We start from the raw sequence: 19,233 nt of genomic DNA on the forward strand, positions 1-19,233 counted from the left end.
ATATTGTAAATACAACAAAAAAAAAGATGGAGACAATAAAGTCATATTAACCGATGATTCATAATACAAACAAAAAGAGACAAATGCATACCAAGTTTCTCACAAGACAAATATATTGGTATACATGTGTCTCAACAAAAGAGACAAGTTCAACAAAAGAGACGAGTTCAACAAAAGAGACAATTTCATGAGTTAGGTCTATGAAATTGGAGAGTGAGAAGTTAACCTAAGAAGCATCCATGTTTGAAGTTGGAGAAGGATCCGCTGTTGCAGGAAGTGTGGTTGAGAGTGGCTATGTGGTTGCTTCAGCTGATTGAGTCTTCAAAAAGTCCATAAAGGTCGGGTCAGTTTTGCGCAGGTACTTCTCCACTAAGGACAAGTGCTCTAGCTTGTCCTTCTGCTCAGCCACAGCTTGGAAATGTAGTGCTTCACGGGCAGCAACCTCAGCATCACAACGAGAATTATCAGCAGCCTGCTCTTCGATTTTACGTTGAGTTTCCTTCATTTGCTCTTGCAATGACTGAAACATTGCAGTCTCTTGTCGTTGGTTTTCCTGCCATTGAGAAGAGGTTGACGAGTATGCTTAAGACTTCCAACTCCATGCAGATTTCCTCGTGAATCTTTCTGAGTAGACTACGAAAACAAAGAGAAAAACACTACATAAAGAGGCTGTAGAAATCAAAAGATAATTCAATGTGGGTTGTGAAAAGTGAAACTTTACCTGAATAAAGATGCTTGTGTAATCATCTGCTGTGAGTTTTGGAGGCTGTGAAGTATGTTCCGCAAGGTCGGACAACTTCTGCTGCAAGTTCTTCTCATAATTGAGAGAGATTTGTTCTGCCTTCCGGTCAACATAAGTACCATCTTGCTTGGTATGTGATGAGGACATCGAACCACCAAGCCATATTATCCAAGCTCCATATGTGCCAAGCGGACCAATGACTAGGACCAGGAGAAAAAGCATAGAAAAGAAGTTCAACATCTTTCTGGAGCAGCTGGAACATGAAGGACTGATCCCCCTTGATCAGTTTGAAGCCATTCGCCTAACCCCATCGGATAGCTCCCAACTAAAGGCCGTCTTCAACGAAATACCTCCGACGATTCAGGACGAGCCAGGAGATGAGCCATATATCAAATTAAAGCTTTCTGAGTCTAGTTTCCGGAGAACCAACGAGCGTCGAGAGAACTTCTATACATCTCCAGATATGGACCGAACAGTAAACACATGTCCAGTGAACTCTCTAATAAGCAATAAGGTTAAATGGGCTTTATTCAACCCCAAACTTGAAGCCCACTTAAGCACGTGTTATTTGGCACTAGAAGACATCTAGAAGGCTCTCTCACTCTTCCCGAATATCCTGAGATCGAAGAAGAATCATGTCATGAAGTCAAGATATCAAATTTGCCTTAATCGGCACCCTTGATAGTCTCCTTTCTACCCAGCGTCTCTTTCCTTTATTTTCCTGATTTTGTTCTGGTTTTACTTGTTTTTCTTTACAGGATGTATGTGTTTTTCCTTAGAATAAGTTATGAACCTGGCTATATAATGCCTTGAGTTGTAGTTCTTTTTTTCCACCTTTTGATTAATAAAATTGCTTGTTTCTGTTTCACAAAAGAAATCATTGCTCTCTAATTCGTGAGTGTGTCCGAATTCTTGAGTGTTCTAAGAAGTATCAGTAGACTTTCACGTCTATTGTGGTTCTTATCAATCCATCATTCATCTCCACCTTATCTGGGTTAGTTAGAGAGGTCCTTAGACCAGCTAACAATTCATCCTTGTTTTGGTTCAAGATCATTTTGTAGCCAAAGCTCATATCATTTTGGTATCAAAGCTTTAAAAGCTCCTAATTTATTAGGTGATTTCGTTTCTTCCGTTTAATTTTTTTTTTCCCAGTTTCATTATTAAAAAAAAAAAAAAAACCATTTCATCTGTTTTATTACCTCAGTTTTATAAAACTCATAGAAACTAAAAAAAAAAAAAAAAAAATTTGTGTTCGTTCGTGTAAAACACTAGGGAACCCAGAATAATTGCTGTTGCTTTTTCTTTTCACAAATTCTTAAAAAAAAAAAAAAAAAAAAAAAATCAGAAAACAAATATTAAAAAAATCTGTCTGCCGCACTCGTTCGAAATCTGTTTTGTGTTACTCTCTTGCCTTTATTTGCTCTGGTCCTTCACTTGTTAGAACTTCATAGAATTTTTTTTAACATAAACGATTTATGGTACGAAGACATATTTCTTTGTGTTCTCTCTTACCAAAGAATTTGATACTTTGCATCTTAATTCTTTCAGGTGGGATGGGTGACAACACCGGTGATCCTAACGCTGCTATGATGCAGTTACTGCAAGCCATGCAACAACAACTCACTACCATGGAACAACGTCTAAACCAAATCGAACAACCTCGTGCAAACCATAACCAAAGACGAGAGAATGGTGTCGTTCATGAAGATGGTCAAGAGACTGACTTCAGTGATGATGGAGGACAACAAAACAACCGTCGACGACGTCAAGCTCAAAGACATAACCAAGAAATGGCAGAGGAAGAAGACCGTACGAGGTCTAATTCTATGGATATGAAGCTCAAGGCTCCTACGTTTGCTGGAAGGGTAGATCCTGAAGCTTATCTTGAGTGGGAGCAGAGAATGGAGCACATCTTTGCCTACTACAAGTACACCGACCAGAAGAAGCTAGCCTTAGCCGTAGGTCAACTTGCCAATAACGCTTTGTCTTGGTGGGATCGTGAAGTTAATGATAGGAGGAGAAGTGATACCCCTCAAGTCACCACATGGAGGGAAATGAAGCAGCTGATGAAGAAGAGATATGTTCCCATCTACTATCACCGAGACCTTCAAAAGAAGTTCCGGAAGTTGATTCAAGGAACAAGGACTGTGGAAGAGTATTTCGAAGAATTTGAGCACTTAAGGAATAGGCTGGAGCTTGACGATGATGCCGAGACCACCATGGCTCAGTTTCTTGATGGATTACAAGAAAAGATCTCCCACAAAGTTGAAATGCATCCTTATCACGACCTGAAGGACATTCTACACCACGCTATACAAGCCGAACAACACATCAAGAAGAAGATGACAACCATGGGGAGAACTAAAACTACTCAAAATTGGGATCAAGGTCGTGCCAAGACTCCTTTTGCATCCACCTCTCAAGTCAGACCCTTGGATAAAGAAAAAGCTGTGGCTATTGACAATCAGTTCAAGTCTAAGCCAACCGAATCCACCCAAAGTAAGTTCCCTAGCCCTAACAATTCAAGAACTCGTGATATAACATGTTTTAAGTGCAAGGGAAGAGGACATATGGCTAAAGATTGCCCCAACCCAAGAGTTATGATTCTCACGGATGCGGGAGAATGCGAGTCACAAGATGAAGCAGATCTCACCATGGATGATGTTGTAGTTGAAGAGGTCGATTGTGAACCTGAATATGGAGAATCCCTGGTCATAAGGCGTGTCTAACCTCACTGTTCATCCAGATGAGCTAGCTCAAAGGGAAAATATTTTCCATACCCGCTGTACCATCCAAGAAAAGGTATGTAATCTTATTATCGATGGTGGATCATGTACTAATGTTGCTAGCGAGTATATGGTTTCAAAACTCAGCCTTGGACGGACTAAACATCCTCATCCATATAAACTAAGATGGCTTAATGACAAGGCTGAACTGCGAATCACGGATCAAGTACAAGTACCATTCAAAGTGGGAAAGTATATGGATCAAGTCTTGTGTGACGTGGTTCCTATGCAAGCTTGTCACCTTCTACTTGGTATACCGTAGCAATTTGATAAGGATACCATGCACCATGGGCGTAGTAACATGTATTCTTTTGTCCATGATAAGAAGAAATACAATCTAACTCCTCTTACACCAAACCAAGTGCATGAAATTCAAGTTAAGATGCTTAAAGAGAAGGGTTCTCCTTCTAAGAGTAATTTTCTGATAAAGTCTAGCTACATAACTAAGACACTCACTTGTAATGAACCGGTATTACTAATGATGTTTAAGGAAGTTTTGAGCGCAAGTGTTAGTGCTTTGGAACAAGATCTCCCTAAAGAGGTGAAGGATCTTTTGAACCGGTTTGCTGAGACATTTCCAGATGAAATTCCAGCTGGTCTACCTCCTATAAGAGGAATTGAACATCAAATAGATCTGGTTCCGGGTGCCCCATTGCCCAATAGAGCCGCTTATCGAGTTAACCCGGAGGAAGCTAAGGAATTGGAGAAACAAGTGAATGATCTTTTAGACAAAGGCTATGTGAGGGAAAGCCTAAGTCCATGTGCTGTACCGGTCCTTTTGGTGCCAAAGAAAGATGGAACTTGGAGGATGTGTGTGGATTGTCGAGCTATCAACAACATTACCATCAAATACTGACACCCAATCCCAAGGTTAGATGATATGCTTGATGAATTATCTGGATCTAATGTGTTTTCAAAGATTGATCTTAGGAGTGGGTATCATCAAGTAAGAATGAAGGAAGGTGATGAGTGGAAAACGGCTTTTATGACCAAGCAAGGTCTCTATGAGTGGCTAGTCATTGCCATTTGGGCTTACAAATGCACCAAACACCTTCATGAGGCTTATGAACCAAGTTCTAAGGCCTTATATCAGTAAGTTTGTAGTGGTATACTTTGATGATATACTTATTTATAGTCCTACATTCGATGATCACCTAATTCATTTAGAACAAGTTATTAAAACGCTTCAAAAGGAAGGTCTTTATGCCAACCTTAAGAAGTGCACCTTTTATTCTAATGAACTTGTCTTCTTAGGTTTTATAGTGAGTTCACAGGGACTGAGAGTGGACGAAGAGAAAGTCAAAGCTATACAAGAATGGCCGACACCAACCAACAGTAGTCAAGTAAGAAGTTTCCATGGCTTGGCTAGTTTCTATAGGAGATTTGTGAGGGATTTCAGCTCTCTTGCTGCACCCCTAACTGCTGTGATCAAAAAGGACGTGGAGTTTAAGTGGGGAGAAGTCCAGGAGCAAGCATTCAAAGCACTCAAAGATCGGTTATCGAATGCACCCGTTTTAGCTTTACAAGACTTCACTAAAACTTTTGAGATTGAGTGTGATGCATCAGGTTTAGGTATTGGAGCTGTGCTTACTCAAGGCGGCAAGCCAATAGCCTATTTCAGCGAAAAACTCAATGGAGCAACACTCAACTATCCCACGTATGACAAAGAGTTGTATGCCTTGGTCCGCACCATGGAGACTTGGCAACACTATCTACTCGCTAAGGAGTGCGTGATTCACACGGATCATGAGACCTTAAAGCATCTACGAGGGCAAACAAACCTAAAGAGAAGGCATGCAAATTGGCTTGAGTTCATAGAGACGTTTCCTTATGTCATTAAATACAAGAAGGGAAAAGACAATATCGTAGCCGATGCGCTTTCAAGACGACATGCTCTCATCTCTACAATGGATGCAAAGGTTCTTGGTTTTGAATTGATGATACCTTTATATGAGTCTGATCCTAACTTTGCAGAGAGCTATAAGAATCCAGGCAAGGGAGGTCACGCATCATTCTACATTCACAATGGCTATCTCTTCAAAGATAAACGACTATGTATCCCGCAATGCTCTTTAAGGGATCTTATAGTCCTAGAAGCTCATGCAGGAGGCTTGATGGGACACTTTGGAGTGGAGAAGACTTTGGCCATGCTTAAAGAACATTTCTTCTGGCCTCACCTTAAGAAATCTGTGGAGACTTTCATTGCAAGGTGTATCACTTGCAAGAAAGCAAAGTCTAAAGTCCAACCCCACGGTTTGTATCTTCCCTTACCAATTCCTACTTCTCCTTGGGTTGATATTTCCATGAATTTTGTGCTAGGTTTACCCAAAATCAGACACAAGGATTCAATATTTGTGGTGGTGGACCGTTTTTCCAAAATGGCTCACTTTATACCGTGTGCTAAGACCAACGATGCAACCCAAACAACAGACCTCTTCTTTAAAGAAGTTGTAAAATTGCATGGAGTGCCACAGACTATTGTTTCTGACAGGGACACCAAGTTTCTCGGCCACTTTTGAAGGACTTTATGGAAAAAATTAGGCACCAAGATACTATTCTCAACCACTCGTCACCCAAAAACTGATGGCCAAACCGAAGTAGTCAACCGCATGCTTAGAAAACTTCTGAGAGCAACAATAGGGAAAAATCTTAAAACTTGGCTTGAGGCCTTACCTTTTGTTGAATTTGCTTATAATAGAGCTATCCATAGTGCACCACTAATGTCTCCTTTTCAGGTTGTCTATGGGTTCAATCCCAATACACCTTTGGATTTAACACCACTTCCACAAAAAGACTTCTTAGACTTAGATGGCGAGAAAAAGGTCGAGGAAATCAAGAAGCTCCATTTAAAAGTTAAGGAGAGACTTGAGAAAACCAATGAGCAACGAGTTAGGGCAGCCAACAAGGGAAGGACAAAGGTTACTTTTGAAGTAGGAGAATGGGTGTGGCTACACATGAGACCAGAGAGATTTCCCAATCAAAGGAGCTCTAAACTTTCACCCCGAGGAGATGGACCATTCAAAATTTTGGAGAAGATTAATGACAACTCCTACAAGCTGGATCTTCCAAGTGAGTTCAAAGTGTCAAATACGTTCAATGTCTCTGATTTGGCTCATTTTGATGCAGGAGAAAACGTTTCGAGGTCGAAACCTCATGAAGAGGGAGGGAGTGATGAGGACATCGAACCACCAAGCCATATTATCCAAGCTCCATATGTGCGAAGCGGACCAATGACTAGGACCAGGAGCAAAATCATAGAAAAGAAGTTCAACATCTTTCTGGAGCAGCTGGAACATGAAGGACTGATCCCCCTTGATCAGTTTGAAGCCATTCGCCTAACCCCATCGGAGAGCTACCAACTAAAGGCCGTCTTCAACGAAATACCTCCGACGATTCAGGAGGAGCCAGGAGATGTGCCATATATCAAATTAAATCTTTCTGAGTCTAGTTTTCGGAGAACCAACGAGCGTCGAGAGAACTTCTATAAATCTCCAGATATGGACCGAACAGTAAACACATGTCCAGTGGACTCTCTAATAAGCAATAAGGTTAAATGGGCTTTATTCACCCCTAAACTTGAAACCCACTTAAGCACCTGTTATTAGGCACTAGAAGACATCTAGAAGGCTCTTTCACTCGTCCCGAATATCCTGAGATCGAAGAAGAATCATGTCATGAAGTCAAGATATCAAATTTGCCTTAATCGGCACCCTTGATATTCTCCTTTCTACCCAACGTCTCTTTCCTTTATTTTTCTGATTTTTGTTCTGGTTTTACTTGTTTTTCTTTACAGGATGTATGTATTTTTCCTTAGAATAAGTTATGAACCTGGCTATATAATGCCTTGAGTTGTAGTTCTTTTTTTCCACCTTTTGATTAATAAAATTGCTTGTTTCTGTTTCACAAAAGAAACCATTGCTCTCTAACTCGTGAGTGTGTCCGAATTCTTGAGTGTTCTAAGAAGTATCAGTAGACTTTCACATCTATTGTGGTTCTTATCAATCCATCATTCATCTCCACCTTATCTGGGTTAGTTAGAGAGGTCCTTAGACCAGCTAACAACTCATTCTTGTTTTGGTTCAAGATCATTTTGTAGCCAAAGTTCATATCAGTATGTGTCTTAATAAAAACCTCAACAAGACTCACCAGTCTTCCCAATTCCGTTTCCTGCAATGTTACAAAAGAAGCAAGGGTTATGACATCATTTAAAGCTCCAAATGTAAAGAAAAACAAAATTTATGGGTATGTAAAAGTTATTAACCATTCCGGTATGGATTTGTTGATAAGACTTTGGCCCTGATAAGTGGACGTGAGGACCATGACCACCACGATCAGACAAACGAGCTTTAGAGTATGTGAGACTCCTTTGTTGTGCTTCTTCAGTCTCCCAATTCTCAACCATTGTTCGCCAAATAGTATCTCCGATCCATGTTGGTCGCTCTCCACTCGTCTTGACATTGCTAATCATGTCTTTCATCCGACGTTGGCAGATGAGCTCGAAAAACTCTTGAACTGTCCCAGTAATCAAAGGATCCCATGTGTGTGTTTTCTACATAGCAAAGAGAATATAATGATGTTAGTGGAAACTCAACACGTAAACCTATATGTGAAAAGGTTAAGAGAGAAAAAAACTGTACAACAAACTCGATGAACCATCTCTATTGTCTGTCCCAAGGCACACATGTCCAGCTGTAGTATGGACATGTAAAAATTTTAGTAATCTTCCTTACCAGTCGCGAGTAAACCTGCAAAAACATTTAATAGATGTCAAAGATTGAGTATGATCCAACAGTACTTATACATATATATAAGACCAACACAAAACATAACCTATTAAGAACAATCAAAACAGACATCAATGTTCTAAATGGAAGTAGTCGGTGTTTGGTCTTATATGACATCAATCAAAACAGACATCAATATTCAAAACAGACATCAAAACAGACTCCATCATAGAGCATCACAGACCATCACACAACATCAAAAAAATATTTTACTTAACAATCAAGTAGAAGACAATATTAATACCAGGTCGTGTTTGGCATCAATGTGGGGGAGAGGACGGTGGTAAACTTCTCACGGTTTGGCACTCTAAGCAGGGCTTTTAGAGTGATAATCGTGTCCTCCTGGAGCTCCGGATTTGAAGCCTCAGAATATTCATGATAGTTGTCACCGTGAGATGATGGACGGCTCTGAGCTTGAGAGTTATTAGCTGGAGACGGTGGAGCGTCCTGTAGTGGAGGATCAGCACCACACTGTCGCGGATTGTTGTGGACCTCATCTGATGAAAGAAGCTGTTGAGTCTGATGTTGTTGGTTCACCAAGGTCCGGAAAAGCGTCTGTGGCGGTGGATAGTTGCGGATCTGTGGTGCTGCTGATGGTGAGTGTCTAGGGAAAACGCGGTCTTGCTCTTGGGGTGATTGAGGATGGGGTAAATCTGCTGCTGGCGTAAAGTTGTATTGAATCTGTAGAGGGTTTGGTCCTCTCGCTTCCTTGACGGGGGTCGACCCTTCGGTTCTTTGGAATACATTAGAAACCATCTTCCTCTTTCTTCCTTGCTTAACTGGAGCTTTCGTTGGAGCCTTAGTTTGAGCCTTAGTTGCAGACTTCGTTGCAGATTGTGTTGAGCCATCGTGAAGAAGAGAATCGGGAAAGAAGAGATTGGAGATAGAGTAGAGTATCGTGGATAGAGTAGAGAAATGGAAGAGGATTCAGAGTGAAGGATTCCAGAAAGAAATCGAAGAGGAGAGTATCAGAGATTCGAAGAGGAGAGAAATTAAAGTGGAGAGAGTATCGAGTTTATCTAGCTATTAGGGTAATGAGATAGAAAATTAGGGATTTGGTAAAAGGGGGAAAAAAATTAGGGATTTCGGTTTCCCGGGTATACCAAATTTTTTGGTTTTGGGGGTAAATCGAAAATTTATGGAATTAAGATTGGTTTCCCGGGTTAATTTGGGTTAATTTAGTTTCCCTTTAGAGATTAATTGGTTTCCCGGGTCAAATTAATTCATATTTTCTACATTTAGTCGCTAATTAATCGCTAATTAGTCGCTAATTAGTCACAATATTAATTAAACTAAAAGTTTAATTTTTAGTCACTAAATAACAGCTAAACAGTCACAATATATACTTATATATATAGATGTATCTATCACCAATTTGATATAAACATATTTACTCAGTTTGATAGAAGCATAATTTACAATTTAATATAAACACATAATTATCTATTTTAATACAAACATAATTATTAAAAATATTTGATACAAGCATAATTATCCAAATTGATACAAATTTTACACAAGCATAATTAGTTAGGAGGATCTTCGTCTTCATCTAGTTCATCGTCTGAAGATAAATTACATTGAAATTCATCTTCTGGTTCTGCATCTCCGACATCATAATCAAGATTTATTGGTTCATTTTTTTCTTCTAAATTATCGAAAACCATATCTTCAATAGTAGTCACCAATACAACATCATCATTTTCTGTTTGCAAAAGAGTCGGTTTTTTGTTCTCATATTCTCCTGCAATGTTTTCCATCAGATTAACTTTTAAAACATTGAGCCATTCCTTCCTTGGTTTCTTTGTGTATGGGTAGAGAATATAGCAAACTTGATGCGCCTGGGAGGCTGTTTAGGAATATCAACACAAATATGAGTTAAACATATATATATTATCGCCATTAAAAAATAATATCTATATATATATATATATATATACGTACCTAGAATAAATGGTTCGTATTTATTATATTTTCTCGATGAAAGAACGTCTACGACGCCACCATTGCTCATCCGAGTGCCTCTACCCATAACAGGATCATACCACTTACACTTAAAAAATGTGATTCTCAAATTGACCATCCCCTCATACTCGAGTTCTATGATATCAGTTAAGGTCTCGTAGAAATCCGCTGCATCGGATGCATCGATGTAATTTTCACCTTTAACACAAACTCCATAGTTACAAGTCTTTCGTCCAACACCATGATCACGTGTATGAAACAAGTAGCCTCTTGTAAAATACATTGGCCATGTTTTGACCTTGTTCAAAGGTCCATGCACTATCTCCAATCTAGGTAGGAAATGGATTTGTGGCGTTCCAGTAAGAAACCTGCATATATGTCACAATAATATATATATATATATATATTAGAATTATTTATAATATAGAATAAAAATATTTTTAATAAGGATTATATAAAGACATACATATTCTTTAACCCATAAATGATATTCGTTAGCTCTTTTGATGGAGAGTTCTTTTTCCGAAAGTCCTGGATATTTTGCACCAATAAAATCCTCGAACATACTATATATATAATACCAACACAAATATATGAGATTTCTTTTGTGTGGATTATATATATAATAAAGTTTATTTTACTTAATCGCTTAATTATATACCTCTCAATTGGCTGAAAATAGTCAAAATTCCGTAAAACATATGCATGTGCGCATTGATAGTCTCTTTCCGACAGCCATATTTCATTCATTTCTCCACTTGGACGGCCGATGTGAGTAAATATAGGAGGTACTCCAGGGACATGATATTCATGGGCCTCACCTTGATCAAATCGTGTTAACCTGACCGAATGAGAATAGTAATTGACTTTCATAGGGGAGATGTATAGGCAGATGCTCCATCACGTCAAAAAATGATGGTGGAAAGATATTTTCTAAATTGCATAGGATCAGAATTATGTTCTGTTTTAGAATTTGTATGCGACTTTTATGCAAAGTTCTCGCACATAAGTTTCGGAAAAATGCTCCAAGCCCTACAATATACAATGCAAAATATTGGAGTTAATTACTTTAAAATTACTATTAAATGACTTCATAAATATAGGCATATATGAAATTAATTAATACCTGATAATGCAAGGTGGACGTTCCGGTCTAGGAGTTCTGCAAAGATAAATGGAAGTAGTCGTTCCATAATAACATGGCAATCATGACTTTTCAAGCCTGAATACTTTCCATTTTCCATATCAGCGCAACTAGCTAGGTCTGAGAATAGCCATCAGGAAATTTCACCAAATGTTTGACACATTCTAGTAAACTTGTTCTCGCTTCTTCTATCAAAGTGTAGGGTGGGAAAGGAGCTTTACCATCACTATCAACATGTAACTGTGGCCTAGAACATAAATTTGTAATATCCAATCTTGACATGATGTTGTCATTTTATTTACCCTTCACACTCATAAGAGTATACATGATGTTATCCAAAAAGTTCTTCTCTGTATGCATCACATAAATATTGTGTCAAAGATTGAGGTCCCTCCAGTAAGGCAGCTCCCATAATATGCTTAACTTATGCCAGTTGTGTTGCTTCCCATAGCCAGCAGTCTTTTTTTCATGACCATTTCCACCAACGTCCTTGGTTTTTGGTGGTTTTATTTCATCCAAACGTTCATAATAAACTTGCTCACCGGTCAACGATTGAGGTGGATACTCTCTCGAAGCTTCTTTTCGCTTGAGGAAGTCTTTCTTATTCCTCCTTAATGGATGACCGTGAGGAAGAAATCTTCGATGACAATCAAACCAACACGTCTTCCTTCCATTAGGGAGATAAAACGTCTTTATATATTCCATGCAAACTGGACAAGACAATTTACCATGGGTTGTCCATCCTGATAAAATTCCATACGTCGGAAAGTCACTTATCGTCCACATTAGCGCTGCCTTTAGATTAAAATTTTCATTCAAGGACACATCGTATGCATCGACTCCAGTAGACCACAACTCTTTTAACTACTCAATCAAAGGTTGGGAGAAGATATCTAGACTAGCTCGCGGATGATTAGGCCCATAATTCAAAATTGTAAGAAACAAGAACTCTTCGTTCATGCACATACCAGGGGGTAGATTGTATGGAGTCAAGATCACCGGCTACAATGAATGATTACGAGATATGCCAAACGGATTGAACCCATCAGTGCATAATCCAAGATAAACGTTACAGGGTTCTTCTGCAAATCGAGGATTTTGTTCTTGAAAATATTTCCACTCTGCCGCATCTGAAGGATGAAACATTTCTCCCTCCTTTGATTTGTGCTCAGCATGCCATCTCATCGCCGCTGCAGTATTATGGCTCTGGTACATCCTCTTCAATCTATGAGCAATAGGTAGATACCACATACGACTGTATGGTACTTTGATTCTACGTCGGGATCCTTAGGCTTCCATCTTTGAGCACCACAAAACAGACAAGTCTTTTCCTTTTCGTCATCTTTCCAGAAGATCGTACAATTGTTAATACAAACATCAATTGTATAATATAGGAGACCTAAATTGCGCATTAATTTTTCTGTCTCGTAATGTGAATCGGTTGCCTGATTTCCTTCTGGTAAATACTCATTCAACATTTCTCACATCGAATCCACTAACTTTTCACTCATATTATACTCCGCCTTATTTTGCATGACTCGAGCAGCTAACGATAATTGTGAGTGACCTTCATGGCAACCATCGTATAATAGATTTTTTGCGCCTTCTAACAAGTCGTAGAATTTCTTTGAATGATTACGTGTTGGTTCTTCTACATTTTGGGAACTACCCTTATGATAGTTATCATCAAAACCCACATTATAACGAAATGCATCATTCACCATATCCACATATGGATTTTCTACTACATTACCCACATCTACATTATCCACTTCTTGATCACTACCAACATAACTTGTTCCTATATCCATATTGATTTCTTCCCCATGTTTATACCAAATATAATAATCAGGGATAAATCCATTGCTAAAAAGATGATTCCAAATTCTTTTTCCCGACATAAATTTGTCGTTCTTACAACGACTACAAGGACAGTGGAACATACCCCCATTATTCTGTGCTAGGGATTGACTATTTGCAAATGCCATGAATTGCTCCATCCCCGTTGTAAACTCCGCCGAAAAATTGCCCGTCACTTCATCGAACTTCTTATACATCTACTCTCGAGAATTACTATAATTGTAATTGCCAGCCATTATATAAGAATAATCAATATATATATATATATATTATTATATTTTTCAAGATTTTTTCTTTGTCCTTTGCACAAATGTGTTTGTTTTGATCGAGTGAGGAGAGAAGAAGTGGTGAAGCTCGTATATATAGAGGCAATTTTGGCGACTACCAAGCGACTAACAAAAATCAGTCGCATAATACAATTATACCAACCCCCACACCAACCCGCAAACGAAATAAATGTGATTTTTAGTAGTCGCCAAATAACGACTACTAAGCGACAACCTGTACGACCCGCCGAAATTTTCGCATAATAGTCGCTTAATTGGTGACTTGAATGTGTCTACCGAATTAGTCGTAAATGAGAGACTATATAACAACAAAGCTACGACTGCATTTATAATTCTATATATGAGTTGTAAGGTAGTCGTTAAATGGTGACTATTTTGACGACTAATGAGTGTTGTCATGATTTACTGATTACATTATGATCGTTTTTATTTAGTCGTAACATAATCGTAATTTAGTGATTAAATAGTCGCTAAATTTAGCGACTGAATAATAGTCGTAAAATGTAGTCGGGAATGGCCGGTTTTCTTGCAGTGAGAAAACTCACTTTTCAACTCTTAAATAACTATCGATTTATTAGTTGTATTGTTGTTCTCTTTAAGCAATTCCACTCCCCAATGTTAACGATTTGGCCATCTAGAAAGAAAAGAAAAAATTATTTAGTATAGTTGCTAAAAATCTGAAGCAATGAGTCATCTACAAAAACAATTAAGACGTGGACTTATCAAGAACCAATAAACAAAAATAAAGCAGCCATTGGAATATTTAGGGTTGGTTTGTTTCTAAGCTAAATGCTTGTTTGAGATTATGCATTTTCGTTAAAATATCTATCTTAACATTTTTGAAGTATAAATTTGTGCATCTCTTTTTGTCTCACGGGTTGGGTTTTTTTTGCCAAATTTAAACCAGATTACTGAAATCGGATCTTTGAGTTTTTCTTATACAATTTAAACCGATTATTATTATTATTACTGAAATCGGATATTCCCTAAAGTGTAGGACTATACATATACAATTGCAAAATCCCTAAAAGTTTATTATTGGGATTACAGATATCGGATCTTCCCTAAAATATAGAAATAATTACAGTTGCACCTATTACAGTTTTATTTTAAGCAACATATAATTAATATAATTTTAATCGCAAACACAATATGGTAAATTTCTTATACGTATATTAATTCGACTGGATCTGTATATTGCTGATGATGAAATTACATAAATCAAATCATAACTAGAATCAAAATGAGGATATGCATTAAGCTTATTCCCTTAATCAAAACAAACAAAAACTCATGGATATACTCTCAACTTACGAATGAGAAAACCCTACCTACAACCTTGGAAAGTATATATATGTGTCATTCTCTACCCAATACAAACACCACCACATCCAAAAGAAAACTTAATTGCCTAAAAAATCCCACAGCTACTATACTCTGAAATGGCTGCTTCATTCGCTTACTTGAGAGATGTGTGTCCTTACAAAACCTCTTGGAAAATTCAGGTGAAAGTTCTCCATTCATGGCGCCCATCTACTAGCGAGACTCTTGAATGTACTTTCTCCGATGAAAAGGTTATCACCTACAAATTTGAGCCTGACGAATATTGTTTAAATCATTACACATCTGTTTTAATCTTTCTAATATTTACAGGGTGTTAAGATCCATGCTACGCTAAAAAAGGACTTGGTGAACCGCTATGCCAATAAACTGGCTGTTGGTGAGTGGAAGTTCATTGAGCATTTCCAGCTGACTAATACTTATGGTCAGTTCCGACCAACAAACCATCTATATAGATGGCATTTATTAACGGAACAGTGGTAACTCCTAGTGACCTTGTTTATGATTCAAGCTACTTATCCTTGGCTGATTTCCAGAAAATTATGAGCGGTGAACAAAAAAACCACATGTTGATAGGCAAGTAAATTACTAACCACTGTTTAAATCAAAGATACGTATAGTAATGTGTCAATTCTAACGGATATGTATTTTTTAGATGTCATGGGCCAGATTGTGAACATTGGAGAGATTGAATCTCTGGAGGCTAACAGCAAGCCTATTACGAAGCTGGATTTTGAATTGAGGGATCAAAGGTGAAAGATTTTTTAACTATTAAGTTTGGTATCTATTATATAACACTAACTTCCATTAATACTATGAGACAGTGATGAGAGACTGCCATGTACCTTGTGGGGAGAATTTGCAGACCAAGTTTACAGAGCTTGTGCTGAGGCTGATGGCATCATGGTTATTTGTCTACTCCGTTTTGCTAAAATAAAAACTTACAACGGTATAGTTCTCTTCTCCTGCAATACAACATATAGAGTATAACTATCAGAGTCTTGAATAATGTTTAAATTATACACTTTATATATTTAAGGTACAAAAAGTGTGTCCAATGCATACAATGCTTCGCAAGTATATGTTAATCCGCCATTTCCAGAAGTAGATGTCTTTACTGCATTGTGAGTTTCCCACTACATTTCTTATTCCCTGAAACCTTTAAAATATTATATCTTAACTAATTCTACTGCTTTGTGTTTTTTTGATTTACAGTCTCCCTAAAGATGGTCTGACTCTTACTATTCGTTTGAATCCCCCACGGCTCCAACTTGTGAATGCGATTAATGATGATAAGTGTCTCGAACACCCCATAAAAACAATTTCTGACCTTTTAGCTACTTTTGAGGTATGTCTTTACTAATAAAAACCTCTACAAGCCATTATATTCAGGTAAGATAAATATGTTTCATTTTCTCGAGCTTAGGTAGGTAAAGTTAGACTTCACTGCACAATTTACGCAATAGATACGGATTGGGCTTGGTACTATATTAATTGTCGTAACTGCAACAAGAAAGTGACTCCACTACATGTCGGTGAGAATACCATGAGCCAAAGGGAAGCTAAACCAAAATTTTGGTGTGAAACGTGCAAGTGTGTAGTCAGTAGCGTTATTGCAAAGTAAGTAGTGTTATGGTCAGTTCTCCCTTCGATGGTAGATTGTTTACTTGTCGTTAACATGTGACCAGATACATGCTCTACGCTAAAGTACTCGACAGCACTGGAGAAACTAAATGTCTACTGTTTGATAGTGTTGCTCAAGATATCATTGGTGAACCCGCCACGTCTGTTCTTGGTGGCTGTCTTAAAGAGGTACTATCATGACGTAATATAAATGTTACTGTTTTCAGGTTATGGATATATGTCTAATGAAATGTATAACTGCTCTAGATTGAGGACCCAGAAAACCTGCGTGCACAAATTCAGACTTTGGTTGGTAAAACTTTTACCTTCCTCATAGCTGTAACTGCAAAAAAACATTTTTGATGGGAAGGATTTGTATAGAGTTTCAAAAGTGCTGTTAAAGAATGGTCTCTTATCTGAAGATGCTCTTGAAGATTCTTTGGAAATGGTAACCCAGAGTACAATCGTCTCTGGCCATCAGGTATTAGTATCATATAATAGAATTACTTACATCTATCTTAAAATTTACGATGGATTCTTATATGTTATATCCATGAGATTATCAGCAGCTTATGTTGACTTATAGTCAAGAAACAACCGACTTCACAACACCTTGATCAAAGCGGTTATATGCGCCTAATGTTGCAACGTCTGATCAAATTTTGAAAAGCCAAAGAAATACTAATCTCTATAATCCATTGAAAATTAAAAGTCATAGTCCTAAACAATTAGAAGCATATATGTATAATTTATCATTCATAGAGCATACATGGATCAAACATATACTATGAAGTATGAACAGGCTAATTGAATAATAGAAAATTAAATTAAACAAAGTTGAATTTTCAAGAAGAGGTTCATTAATTTTAAACTATAGCATACATGGATCATTTATACGTACTTCAAATATTTAATGGAAATTCCGGAGTCATGTTGAAAAATATTATTTTCTTTTTAATTAGACAATCAATTAGACACACATAACAGGAAAAAAAGAGAAAACAAAACTAACATTGATTTTAGAAATGTTAGGTAGATTCCCACATCAGATTATATAAAAAAAGAATTACACGTTTTGTCCAATAAATAACAGTTTCATGTTAGCATGAAAAATTGGGTTCCAAAGATTTGCTGATCCGGTTTAACCATGGTTTTTGGATTTAAGCCGGGTTTTTTTTCCAGTTTTTGTGACAACCCGTCCCGTGGATTCCACTAGCTCCCTGCTAGCTGCCTCAACGGATTGTTCGTGGAATCTGCTAGCCCCTTGCTAGCTGCCCCAACGGATCGTCCGTGGAACCTGCTAGCCCCCTGCTAGCTGTTCCAACGGACTCCAAGCTGGTCCTGCAGGGCATCGATCCTAACACTTCACTGTGGATATCCAAATTCACCAATAGGTTATTGGTGCGCCAGCCGTTCCTCGAACCCTGGTCCCCACCCTTTAACAACCTTCCCACAGGACAAGCTGTCACCAATTGACCTCCTTATGTCGTATTCTTACAGAGTTGCATTTTATCAAGTGTTCTAAGGAGTCATATGTTTATCAAAAGTAGGAACAAGGAGGTCATCTTTTTATAGAAGTATATGTCAATGACTTATTTGTCACATGCACTGATCTATACGGCATTAATAGGTTCAAAGAGGAGATGGCCTCTATGTTTGAGATGAGTGGTCTCGGAAAGCTCACATACTACTTTGAAATTGAAGTAGATCAGCATGACGAAGGCATAACACTAAACCAGCGACGATATGCACTCAAGATACTGGAAGAAGCAGGACAAAAGGACTGTAATTTGGTTTCTACACCTATGGAAGAAGGTTTGCAACTATCAAAACCCGAGGGAGATAGAGAGATTGATGCTACTATTTTTAAAAAGTTTGTTGGTTATCTTCAGTACTTGCTTCATACAAGACCAAATATATCCTATTGTGTGACTGTTCTAATTAGATACATGCACAGTCCCACAGCTCCACACGGTGATGCTATGAGTCAATGTTTAAAATACTTGAAAGGGACTACTACCTTAGGTGTGACAAGTTGGGACATTTTGCATCAAACTGTCATGATCGTTTGCTCAAGCTAATAGAAGCCCAATATGTTGAAAATTTTGATTCACAACATGCGGATGAGCTTATGATACATCAAACTGTTTCAATCGTTGCTCAAGTTACAAGAAGCCTAAGAAATTGAAAATTCTGGTTCACAACACGCGAATGAGCTCATGATGCACGAGGTAGTGTACCTGAATGAAAAGCACTACAAACTAAGCGATTATGAAACCAACACTGGTGAAGAGAACATATGGTATCTTGAAAACATAGCTAGTAACCATATGACAGGGGATTGTCGGTACTTCAATAAGATTGATGGATCTGTCACAGGAAAAGTATGATTTGGAGATTGATCCTTTTCCATTGATGTCAATTTGGGAATCATCTCCATATTGTACTTTTCCTGTAATAGATCCATCAACGTTGCCAAAAATCTTTGATGTGTGTAGAATTTCACTCCAAATCTTTTACCTGAAAAGACTACACAACGACTGAAAGTGCACAGTTAATCAGTGTAGTATTTTAGGATCGATCCCACAGAGAGTAATTGCTAGCACAAATCGAATTATAAGAGGAAGAACTATGGCTAAGACTAAATAAGAGATTGGGAAAAGAATATCCGATCTAAATCATAAGGAAAATCGAATCTAAT

The 19,233-nt window shown here is 37.9% G+C and overlaps 1 protein-coding gene across 1 annotated transcript; it reads right to left on the reverse strand.

Moving 5' to 3' along the window:
- Positions 1 to 11,796: 11,796 nt before the first annotated feature.
- LOC147934056 (uncharacterized) lies at positions 11,797 to 13,478 on the reverse strand. Its single transcript, XM_087472453.1, has 5 exons — positions 13,175 to 13,478; positions 12,989 to 13,072; positions 12,688 to 12,877; positions 12,441 to 12,646; positions 11,797 to 12,164 (listed from the first exon to the last, which is right to left on the reverse strand). Exons 1-5 carry the CDS (start codon positions 13,476 to 13,478, stop codon positions 11,797 to 11,799), a joined length of 1,152 nt encoding a protein of 383 aa, XP_087328579.1.
- Positions 13,479 to 19,233: the final 5,755 nt, after the last annotated feature.

This window comes from Camelina sativa, chromosome 11 (assembly GCF_030686135.1).
Source record: "Camelina sativa cultivar CO46 ecotype springtype chromosome 11, ASM3068613v1".
Lineage (NCBI taxonomy): Eukaryota > Viridiplantae > Streptophyta > Magnoliopsida > Brassicales > Brassicaceae > Camelina > Camelina sativa.

Bases quoted from the DNA above. Each gene is read 5' to 3' on its own strand.
- LOC147934056 (XM_087472453.1), bottom strand. From the start codon at position 13,478: ATGTATAAGAAGTTCGATGAAGTGACGGGCAATTTTTCGGCGGAGTTT. The intron at 12,878-12,988 runs GTCACTCACAAT...AGTATTTACCAG, and splicing joins ATACGATGGTTGCCATGAAG to AAGGAAATCAGGCAACCGAT. The intron at 12,165-12,440 runs GTAATCATTCAT...GAATTTTATCAG, and splicing joins CAATCCGTTTGGCATATCTC to GATGGACAACCCATGGTAAA.